Source organism: Phacochoerus africanus, chromosome 2, assembly GCF_016906955.1.
Source record: "Phacochoerus africanus isolate WHEZ1 chromosome 2, ROS_Pafr_v1, whole genome shotgun sequence".
Lineage (NCBI taxonomy): Eukaryota > Metazoa > Chordata > Mammalia > Artiodactyla > Suidae > Phacochoerus > Phacochoerus africanus.
This window is the reverse complement of record NC_062545.1, coordinates 196,476,111-196,488,561: the sequence shown is the minus strand read 5'-3', so window position 1 is coordinate 196,488,561 and position 12,451 is coordinate 196,476,111. Positions and strand designations below refer to the sequence as shown.

Here is a 12,451-nt window from a genome sequence, read left to right as displayed (position 1 = left end):
TCAAAGCTTTCCTTCTCTCCTCTGTTGTAGTTTTTCATGAGCCCCATTTAGCAAGTAAATTCCTCTCTGGAGATGCGAACTCTTTCTCACCAAAAAATAGTTGTGTTGCAGAGTTCTCATGGTGGCACAGTGGGTTAAGAAACCCACAGCAGTGGCTTGTGTCACTCACTGTGGAAGCAAGGGTTTGATTCCTGGCCTGGCTCAGTGGGTTAAAGAATTTGGAATTGCTGCAGCTGTGGCTTAGGTTGCAGCTGTGGCTTGAATTCAGTCCCTGGCCTGGGAACTTCCATATGCCTTGGGTGCAGCCATTAAAAAAAAGACCCCCAAAACCAAAACCAAAAAACAGTTGTGTTGGCAATGTCATTATGTATTGTCTTCAATCATATCCCCATGACCTCTGTAGCATGTTTTGATAAATAGTTGTACTAAGACAGTATTTGGATCAATACTTGCATTGATTCGGTCTTCATAGTTAGGTTTTACTTTTTTTTTTTTGTCTTTTTGCCATTTCTTGGGCTGCTCCCGTGGCATATGGAGGTTCCCAGGCTAGGGGTGGAATCGGAGCTGTAGCCGCCGGCCTACGCCAGAGCCACAGCAACGCAGGATCTGAGCCGCATCTGCAACCTACACCACAGCTCACGGCAACGCCAGATCCTTAACCCACTGACCAAGGGCAGGGATTGAACCCTCAACCTCAGGGTTCCTTGTCAGATTTGTTAACCACTGAGCCACGACGGGAACTCCCAGGTTTTACTTTTGATGGACGTTTTTTAGAACCTCTAGGAAATTCTTTAGTAAATAAAAAATTATTATGTTCTCTTGACTAGTTTCCTAATAAATTTTCACTGTTAAAAACAGAAACCTGGGAGGTCCTGTCATGGCTCAGCAGGAATGAATCTGACTAGTATCCATGAGGACATGGGTTTGATCCCTGGCCTCACTCAGTAGGTTAAGGATCTGGTGTTTCAGTGAGCTGTGGTGTAGGTCTCAGATGTGTCTGGGATCCCACATTGCTGAGGCTGTGGTGTAGGCTGGCAGCTACAGCTCCGTTTCGACCCCTAGCCTGGAAACTTCAATATGCCATGGATGCGGCCCTAAAAAGCAAAAAAAAAAAAAAAAAAAGCAAGAAAAAAAAAGGAAGGAAGAAGAAAAATGAAAACTTTCAGACAAATAGTTATTTTATTTATTTATTTATTGGTTTTTAATGCCACACCCATGGCATATAGAAGTTCTCAGGCTAAGGGTCAAATTGGAGCTGCAGCTGCCAACCTACATCACAGTCACAGCAACTCAGGATCCCAGCCATGTCTGCGATCTACACCACAGCCCAGGGCAACGCTGGATCCCTGACCCACTCAATGAGGCCAGGGATCAAACCGGCATCCTCATGGATACAAGTCAGATTCGTTTCTACTGTTGCACAATGGAAACTCCAGACAGATAGTTATTTTAAGGTGTAGAGTTTTTTTTTAAAAAACAAATGCTAATTTTTTATGTAACTTTAATATGAATATAGTGGATCCCACATGCCAGTCTAGCACAGGAGCATGTCTTGATTCTTTTGCATTTTGTTGCTTCTGTTATTTTTTTTTTAATCTTTCTCCTACATTTGATTACTTATATTTATTTGATATTGAATGGCAGTGGGTGGCTCTCGGAGTCATTAAATTTGAGATATTATTTGAACAATACTTACAGGACTATTTGGAGTGAGATGCCGTTCTTTATGAAATACATTCCTGACATGACATCTGTCTCCAGATTCAAGTGATGGGACATGCTTTCTCCTTTGCTTCCGTACCATTTTGTAGAAGATTTCTCTCAGTATGTCTCATCTGTCATCCCCAGAAGATTGACTTCTTTGAGAGCAGTGTATAACATATATAAATGCTTGCGGAATAAATGAGTGAAATGAAATCTGGCAAAGCGTTCACTAGCTCTGGCTAGCTCTATGAGTCAATCCATTACCAATCTGAATTGACTAAGAGCATGGAGTCTGCAACCAAAATCACCTGGGTTCAAATCTTAGCTCCATCATTTATTAGGTTTGTGTCCTTGACAACTATATATGATATTTGTGCATCTCAGTTTTGTCTTTTCAAATATGAGATAATTATAGTACCTAGCTCATACAGCTATGCTTATAACAGTGCCTATATATAGTAAGTGCTATGTAAGTGTTTGCTGCTAATGTTGCTATCCTTTAAAAAAAAAAAAGTCCTGGCATGAAATAGTGGTCACCCTTAGGAACTTCATTCTGGAATTCATTTTTTCTCCCATCATCATGAAGAAGTGATTTGTCTTTCCTTTGCGTTTAGGAGCCCTCTGTCTGGGAAGGGGTGGTAGGGGTCTTTAGTACACCAAAAACAGAGGACACTTGTGCCTTTATCAGTCATAGGCTGAACAGGCTCATTTGAACTAACAAGTTGCTTTTTATTTTGGTTAGAATTCTATCAACTTAGTATAGGAATAATGTTACCTCAGGCAGGCTCTCATTCAGCTTACTTCAGAGGATAAAACAAATTAATTATTAATTAATGAACATAGTTTATTTGGTAGGTAAAATATTGAAGAACAGTGATTCATAGGAGAGGTGATAAAGGAGTTTGGGATGATAAACAGAGAGGGAAGATGGGTTTGAAAGATTTTCAAAGTCTGGCTCCAGCATTAGATGTTGAATGATTTTTGTTCTTGGCATTTTAAGAAAGTGGTCTGTTGAATATGAGTGATTGATCGGGCTGTTGGCCTCAGGTTTATTTTTTTAGTGCCCCCCCCAACATTTTATTATGAAGAATTTCTGATACACAGAAAAGTTAAAGGATGAACATTCACATATTCAACACACAGATTCTGCCATTATCGTTTTGCTGTCCTTGATCACATATCTGTACACGTATCTATTCCTCTCTCCATCTCCTAATACATTTTATGTTTTTGCATGTTTTATTAGGTTCATTTTGATAAGAAAGTCATCATCTGTATGGGAGAAGTCAGTGTTTTATTCTCAGCCCCCTGGATATTAATAGTAACGTACACATGATGAAGCAGGGCTTTTTAAGAGTTCCGCAGTAAGAATTACTCTTCCTGGAAGGATTCCTTAAGAGTCAGAGTGGGAGTAGAGAAAGAAATGTGTAGGTGGGAAAATAAGAACTTGGGAAAACAATTCACTATAATAGATAACTTGTAAAAACATTCTTTTTGATAGAGTTTTTTTTAGTTTCACTTTGCCAACTCTGCAGACCCAGTTCTTTTTTTGTTTCCAATAAATGATAACAAATATGGAGCAGAAAAGGAACTAAGTTAAATGGAAAGTTTTAAAGGAAATCCATGTAGGTTGAAGGTTAATAACAATACACACAAACAGTGAAGTTATCAGTTTGTGTCAGCTTATGTTCTCTGGGTAAGTTACAGAATCTAATTGCATAGTTTTCCTTTTCACCACTAGTAGAGAATCCGCAGTACTAGCTCTTGTGGAGTTCCGCCTGCAACTCCAAAGGGCCTGAAGAGGTCATAGGGCAAAATCTTGATTATGATTCAAAAAAGAAGGCGTAGTCACTTTGTTCCTCATGAGCTAACCAAACACTCACTAGAAAGCGGTGATTCTTTTGGAGAGCAGTTTCTGGCAATGCATGTTTACTAGAAGGGCAGAGCTGCAGCATCACTAATTGGCATTTATCCCTTTGGTTTTTAGTTTACTTCTTTAACTGAGATGGACATGATATAATCTCCACGGAGTCAAAGGATGGCGTCGAGTCCTGTGCTTCCCACTGAGGATCAACCCATCTCCTTGGGCATCGATGATCTTCATATCTCCCTTCAAGGTAATGAGGACTGGGGGTAGGAGGTAACACCTGTGCCAGCTGTGGAACCTCATCCTCATCTCTTCACAGATTGCATTGCTTTCTGTCTCTCTTACAGTAGAATATGTACATATGTCTGTGTTTTTTCAATTGTGGAATCTTTCAGTATACTCCAGTATCTTTTTTGCTGTCTCATCAACATAGGAAAGTAAGGAACCCCTGGAAGGGGTTTGGTATCTCAATTTCTCACTCTGAGTGCATGTGTTTTATTTGCAATGAAAATTAAATAGGTAACCATAGATTTCCTGGAGTTGTTTGCACTTATTTTACATCTTTTTGTATAGCCATATTTATCTATATATTTTTCCCGGAGTTGTTTGCACTTATTTTATACCCTTTTTGTATAGCTTTATTTATTTATTTATTTATTTATTTATTTATTTATCTATTTATCTTTTTACCTGAGGCATATGGAACTTCCTGGGCTAGGGGTTGAACTGGAGCTGCAGCTGCCAGCCCATGTACTCCACAGCAATAGCAACACTGGATCCAAAGCGTGTCTGCCACCTACACTGGCAGCTTGTGGCAACATCACATCCTTAACCTCGCAGATACTATGTTGGGTTCTTAACCTGTTGAGCCACAATGGGAGCTCCTATGTAGGCTCTTTGAAATGGACATTCTTATTTTGCCCTAAAATAAAGGGAATAGTAGTAATATTAAAAATGAATGAGTTTCGGTTTTAGATATCCACTTTAAAATTCCATAGAGGTGAGAATGTTTTATGAGAGAATAGGCATAAATAAATTGTTATATTTTGTTGTTAAATAAAAAAATTTACTGGGTTTGACATTAAAAGTGAATGAATATTCAATCACATGAATTATGTATGCACTTATACAAATAATTGTTTTCTGTATTTTTTTAATGCTTCTTATGGAGTTTGACAGTATTTGTTATATACTTTGACTTTCCACTTCTGCTGCAAATCTTGGAGCTGGGTGAAGTTTGCTAGCATAGAAGAAATAAGGCTATGGCAAGTCTTTTAAGATAGGTATTTTAAAGTAATTTAAAGATTATTAACAGTATTATGAAACATTTTTAGAATGATTCTTAGAAGCCATAGCCTTTGAGTCAGTTATTATTATTATTTTTTGTCTTTTTCTAAGACCACACTGGGGGCACGTGGAGTTCCCAGGTTAGGGGTGGAATTGGAGCTGTAGCTGCTGGCCTATGCCAGAGCAACACAGAATCCGAGCTGCATCTGTGACCAACACTACAACTCATGGCGACACCAGATCCTTAACCCACTGAGCAAAGAGAAGGATCAAACCTGTGTCCTCATGGATTCTAGTCAGATTCGTTTCTGCTGAGCCACGATGGGAACTTCCCGAGTCAGTTATTTTTAATTTTTAGTTTATTTTTTATTATTTTAAAATTTTGAGGTGTACTAGGCATACATATGACTTTAGTTTCAGGACAACATAATAATTTATTTGTATAGGTGGTAAAATGATCACCACAATAAGTCTAACTTCTGTCACCATACAGAGAGAATTTTTTCTTGTAATGAGGACTTTTTTTTTTTTTTTTTTGACTTTTTGCCGTTTTCTTGGGCCGCTCCCGCGGCATATGGAGGTTCCCAGGCTAGGGGTTGAATCGGAGCTATAGCTGCCGGCCTACGCCAGAGCCACAGCAACTCGGGATCCAAGCTGCGTCTGCAACCTACCCCACAGCTCACGGCACCACGGGATCCTTAACCCACTGAGCAAGGCCAGGGATCGAACCGGCAACCTCATGGTTCCTAATCGGATTCATTAACCACTGAGCCATGACGGGAACTCCTGTAATGAGGACTTTTAAGATTTACTCTTGGCAACTTTCAAATATGCAGTACAGTGTTATTAACTATAGTTGCCATGCTGTGCATTATATTTATTTGCATCACAGACAATAAAGATTCCCCAAAAGATTTTCTGATATGTTTTTAATTAAAGATGTGTTTTGAATAATTAGCTTCTTGACTTTGGGGTCAATAGCTATTGCAATAGACTACACCTATAGTATCAGGCTTTAAAAAATAAATATCATGTAATTTGTATAGAGCAGCAAACATGATGTATATTGAGGGATGATACTTGAGGTAAGAATTTTAAAAATTCTCAATTAGTATATTTTTAATGGTGTCATACATTTTTCATAAATATTGGAGTCAAATTTTCATTCATCTGAAAAAAACTTAATGTTCTGATTTTTCTCTGAAGACTTAGTTTTTCAGGTAAGTACTAATTCGTGTTACCTAAAATGTATCTGGAAGATAGGGCATCAGTAAATCTAATTTCTTTCTTTTCTTTTTTTTCGGAATCAATCAATCCTGATTTTTAAAATTTTGTTTATTTATTTATTTATCTTTTTTTTTTTTTTTTTTAGGGCCGTACCAATGGCGTTTGGAGGTTCCCAGGCTAGGGGTTGAATTGGAGCTGTAGCCGCCGGCCTGCACCACAGCCACAGCAATGCCAGATTTGAGCTGTGTCTGCGACCTTCACCACAGCTCACAGCAATGCTGGATCCTTAACTCACTGAACAAGGCCAGGGATTGAACCTGCGTCCTCATGGATGCTAGTCAGATTCGCTTTCTACTGAGTCATGAAGGGAACTTCTATTCATTTATTTATTTAATTTTTTTCTTCCAGTTTTATTGAGATATGTTTGACATACATATTATATAAGTTTAAACTGTATAGCATAATGACTCATGTACATGAGATGGTTATCACAATAAGTTTAGTAAACTTTATGTCATATAGAAACAAAATTAAAGAAATAGAAAAAAATATTCATATGATGAGAGCTCTTAGGATTTACTCTCTTAACTTTCATATGTAACATAGAGCAGTGTTAACTATATTTATCATGGGTACTTTGCATCCCTAATACTTATTTATCTTATAAGGGGCTGTGACTAGACTTATGGTGGGAATCACTTTGAGATGTATAGAAATATTTAATCTCCATGTTGTGTAATAGGAACTGATACAGTGTGGTAGGTCAATTCTACTCTAAAAACAACCAACCAACCAAATGTAAAACTTGTAGAAAAAGATTAGATTTGTGGTTACCAGAGGTGGTAGTGGTGGTGGAATTGAATGAAAGTAGTCAAAAGGTGTAAACTTTTAGGTATTTATAATTTCTAGTGATGGCTCTGCCACTTCCTAGTTCTTTAAACTTGGATAATAGACTGTCTTTTGAAGTCTCAGTTTCCTCATATGCAGAATATGGATAATAATGCTTATACTGTGTCTATGTTTTGAAGATGAACCATAATACACACAAAGGGCTTAGTAAATACAGTTCCTGCCTCACACAGAGCAGAGATCAATAAGTGCATTGTAATTTCTCTCTATATATTTATAGTCAAACTCTCTGTCCCAAAAGATTTCTTGTCTAGGAGTACCTATCTGGAGTAGAAACTGCATGGTGGATAGGAAAAGTTTTTTGTTTGTTTGTTTGTTTGTTTTGCCACACCTGTGGTGTGTGGAGGTTCCTGGGCCAAGGGGTGAACCTGTGCCACAGCAATGACAGTGCTGGATGCCTAACCCACTGAGCTACCAGGGAACTCCTCATTGGTTTTTTATTTGGACATTTCTATGCAGTGGCTTCCCCTCACATGTGGGATAAAGTCTAGACTTCTTGGTGTGGCTCTCACTTATATATACACACACACACACACACATATGTACATGTATATGTATGTATGTGTGTATATATATAAGCCATGCCCATGGCATGTGGAAGTTCTGGGGCCTGAGATTGAACCCACATCATAGCAGCAACCCAAGTTGCTGTAGTGACCACATCAGATAATCAACCTGCTGCACCACAAGAGATATTTTTATCTTTAGGGTGCAGAGAAGGAAGCTGTGGCTCAGAAAGATGGGATTACTCTCCCAGTGACACAGATCATGAACAGCAGAGCTGATCTTGACCTGGAGCATAGTTTTCTTTCCGCTGCACCACACCCACTCTGACACAGTTCAGAGAATAATTTGAAAGAGGGAATTTCCCCAACAACTTTCTCTGGAAAGTGCATGTAAATCTTAGCCTTATCCTAGTTAATCTGCAGCAAACTCTTATTTTTATTTCTTTATTTTTTATTATTATAGCAAGTTTTTAATTCAGAATATGGATGGGCATTTTCAAGTAACATTAATCTCAGGTTCACAAGTAGGCCAAAATAATTAGCAAGTTACTGATAAGTAAGTGTGTTTTCTTCTAGCCTGTTTTGGATTATACTAGGTTATGCAGTCTGCTTCACAGGAGGAGATGAGTGTGGTTTGCTTGGCTATAGAGATGTGATATACACGTATACCAACATGAATGATTTTCCTTGATGGTCTCTTTAGAGGAACGTGGTGCTGGATGCATTGTGCTATAGAGGGAGAGGTGGAAAACCAATGCTAAAATGCAGTCAGGTTTACACTGTGTGAGAGCTGTGCACAGCAGCAGGTACCCTCAACCAAGGAGTTCCCATGACTATAGCTTAAAGACTTAACTGTGAAATGAATGGTTTTCCCAAAGATAAGTTCTGTACTGTTATCAGCAGATTTGTAAAGATTCTTTCAGCCTGAGTTGTTGAAAGTAAGAGAGAAAGAAATAGGAAGCAGGGAGGGAGAAAGAAAGGAAGGAAAAAGGGAACTTGTATGTATTTCTGAAGGTAACTTTGGTTTTCATTGCAGGATTATCAGCTATGTAGCCAAAAAATTGATAGAGAATATTATATACATTAGCTGCTATGGGAGTGCAAGCTGTTGGCAATAGTCTTCAAAGCATGTGGCTCTGTACACTATGTAAGCAGACTTGTATTTCACAAAATTCACGTGTGCTTAGTGATCCGTGGAGTAACATGAGAAAAGAGAATTTATGTAATATGGAAGGCTCAGGATCACTGCTCATAAGCACGTTTTTTCCTCCACATTTCAGAATCTTTCTAAAAGGCAGGTGGAGGCCTGTTTGACCAATAACGCCTATTTTATTTTAGCCAAAAACTTACATAATTTCTGAGACAAATAATGGCCATACTTTGACTGAGAATAATATGCTCAACAGAAGATGAAAATGTCTGCATTGCAATGTGGTGAATCATTGCTGATATGCTTTGAAAACAGGTATCTTAAGTGCTTTGCTGAAATTAATAGAGCAGAACAGTAAACAAGGGACTTTGCCTTTCTCTTTGTTCATCATTTGTGTGATCTTTGAGAACATGCCTTCATGAGAACATGAAGGGATTTTTAAGGGCCCTTTTCATGGGGAGATATTTGTGTTCTTAGTCTAGTGGGGATAATTGCATGGAAATTGTTGGGTTTTGGGAATGATAAAGAAATGGCATTTATGAATTTGAGCAGATTAACGTAAAAAATGGAATTTATTTTAGTAGAGTGCATTTTGTACTACTAAGGATGGCCCACATTTTTAAAGTTCAATCCATTAAAATGATAAACAAATGGCTGTCTTTACAAATTGTTTTATCAATGTGTATATTTGTATAACTGAATCACTTTGCTATTCAGCAGAAATCAACACAACATTGTAAATCAACTCTATGTCAATGAAGAAAACGTTATCTGCTTTATTGACATTTCCCTTATATAAAGAATTTCTTTAAATCTTGCCACTGGATTTCTTACCTGGCAAAATGGTAGGTGCTTCCTTCACTTTTGTCCTAAGAAAATAGCAACTACATATTTGTCTGAAATAATATCTCTGCTAAGCTCTTCACTTGGGAGAGGTATGTTTAGAGAACACTTCTTTGAAATGTCAGATAGATGTGACTATGGAAGCAGTAAAGGGGTAAAGTTGGATAATACCACAGAATTTTCAAGTTGGAAGGAAATTGAGACCAGAAGAGGAATCCTTTCAGTAGTATTTCTGAGATGATGACCCTGGAGCGTATTGAATTCAAGTCCAAGAAGTTTGAGGATTTTGCTTATAGGCAGTGAGCAGCTGTTGGGTCTTGAGAATGAGAGGACACGATCATTGGTCAGAATTGTGCCTTAGGAGGTTATTCTGGCTTCGAGATATAGGAAGATGTGAAAGGGGTGAGAAAGTGAAGTTGGAGAGACTGATTAGAAAGCTTTGCAGATACCTAGGTGTTGGGGATTGTCTGCCTGGATTCGAGTTATAGCGCTGAGCAGGAAAGCATGGGACAGATATAAAACCATGAAGGTGGAAGACTCAGTAGGACCCTGCAGCTAGTGAGTATGGATAATAAGGTGGAGAAACTCCAAGGTTAGAGGCTGAGCTGCTTGAGATGAAGAAGTGGCAGCTGTAATGTCCAGATTATTAACTTTCTTTTTAAAAAGTGTGTTTTTACTATTTTAATAGCATCAAATAATAAGACCATTAACTACTGTTTTATATCAACGTGCTTAAAATAAATTGTTGTAGATGAAAGGTCCTGTTTTCAAAGAAACTCTTTCCTGAGAACTTCCTAAGTAATGGAAAGCTCGAAAGTGTTAACATGGGTAGACGATGCATTTGGAAGTCAGATTAATATGAATGAAATTGACGGGGCTAACTCGTGATATTTTAAATGGCAGCTATGGAAGTTTTGAACTACCCCAAACACTTTATATATTTCAGATTTAAGTTGTTTCCTTTTTTATTTTGGCCGTACCTGCGGCATGCAGAAGTTCTAGGGGCAGGGATTGAACCCATGCCACAGCCATAGTCAGTAGTTGCAGAAAGCTGATCCTTAATCCACTGTACCACCAAAGAAACTCCTAAGCTGTTTCTTTCTTTCTTTTTCTTTTTCTTTTTTTTTTTTGGTCTTTTTAGGGCCACATCTGCAGCATATGGAAGTTCCCAGGCTAGGAGGGGTCCAATTGGAGCTGTAGCCACCAGCCTACGCCAAGCTCATGGCAACGCTGGATCCTAATCCACTGAACAAGGCCAGGGATTGAACCTGCGTCCTCATGAATACTAGTCGGGTTTGTTAACTGCTAGGCCACAACGGGAACTCCTAAGTTGTTTCTTTTTAACATGTAAATATAGTAATTTGTTGGCCGTAAAATGACACACTGAATTTATGTAGCAGGAACACATTGTTTTGTTTTTAGAAATGAGGTAGGCCAGTGTTTTAGAACAACAGCATCTAAATACGGAATGTTATCGTCTGTTAGACACAGAACTAGGAAGGAGCGTGTATTCTGTGGCCTTTGCCACCACACGAGGATGTCACCTTCATGCAGTCTTGCCAAAATGCAGGTGAATGGTTGGTTAACCGTCTGCCTGAGCCTGTGTAGAACCATGCTGAGCCAGTTACTCTGTCATTTCAAATAATGCTCATATGTTTTATTTAGTGCTGTTATCTTCTAGATGCCATATTTTAAAAGATTAAAAAGCCCTTTCTGCCTTCTGGGTAGACACTGCTTGGGAGGTCTGAACAGTGAAATGTGAGTTTCTGTAGTTAGGTTAGTACTCCATTTAAACTGATTCATAATTTACAGAGTATCTGTCTGAAGGGTGGCGTTCAACTTCTGTATTATTTCTAATAACGTTAAAAATTATTTGTGTTTATTGGATTAGATTACAAGCATAGCTATGTGTTATAATGTTGAATTTTATTCAGCAACTCAGCAAATACTGGATGCCAACCCTATGTAGTGGGCTGGTAAAGAGTGCAAAATGAATAGATTGAGCACCTTCAAGAGGCATGTAGTCCAGCTGTGCTTTTGCCTGTTGGTGTCATGTGAAATGACATCAGCAAGTGAGACAAATAAGAACTTCCCTGGAGTTTGTTTTCTTGCTGAACCTTCTGTAATTATTCCTTTTCCTGGAGCTCCCTTTCATTCTTGGACGTTACTTGCTTTCGTAAGCCATCTGAGGTCCTCAGCTAAGTGACTGTTAGCTGCCCTGTAGAGGAAACTCTTGTATCTTTATTGCCAATGAAATTTCTAACATGTTTTAGGCTTTCAATAAACAACTATATAATGAAAAAAGTGAGTGGCTCTTTCAGTATAAAAAATGTTATGTATCTATAAAGTATCCTGAGTTAGAAGAAATTGTTCAGTATTTAGGAAAATCAGACAGGGTGGAAACATAATTTCTGGACACGAGGCACTGAGATGCATATATATATTTGGGGCTCATATATATGTGTGTCTGGGGCTCATTAGTGAAATTTTGTTCTACCCCATTACAGTGAGTGAATGAAACTGTGTGAAGTCTGAGAAAGATGAGTGGATTTAATAAAAGACTTCTGGGTAGAATCTCTGCCCTTTTGCACCCAGATCCCCAATGTGGAATTTTGATGGAAACGAGGAATGAAGAGTAAGAAAAAGGACATGTGTGTTTTAGCAGGCAGAATTTTTGCTCCTCTAAGTCAGACTGCTTCATTATTATGCATAAAAGCCATTCATCTCTGGGGTCTTTTTTGGCTGATTAGGTGATTATTAGACCCAGAGAAAACAATCAAGCTACAGTCCTTCACTGGCTTTCAGTGTTGTACTGTCCCAACACAAAAGCTTCCAGAAAGTTCCTGATATTACAGTAGACGATACTGTCTTTTGCTGTGATTTCTGGGAGGATTGTTTGCTTTGATATTATAAAGCTTCATAATCTTAAAAATATCCCAATTAAATGAAAAACAAACT

General features: G+C 38.3%; 1 protein-coding gene across 4 annotated transcripts in view; it reads left to right on the top strand.

The window, feature by feature from the left end:
- Nucleotides 1-12,451, top strand: part of SYNE2 (spectrin repeat containing nuclear envelope protein 2) — a 356,033-nt gene that overhangs the window by 51,987 nt on the left and 291,595 nt on the right. For all 4 annotated transcript variants that reach the window (XM_047767512.1, XM_047767510.1, XM_047767513.1 and 1 more), the window contains exon 2: nt 3,692-3,821. In XM_047767512.1, the coding sequence (XP_047623468.1) occupies nt 3,743-3,821 (79 nt within the window). In that variant the 5' untranslated portion in view covers nt 3,692-3,742. The remainder of the gene's footprint in view (nt 1-3,691; nt 3,822-12,451) is intronic.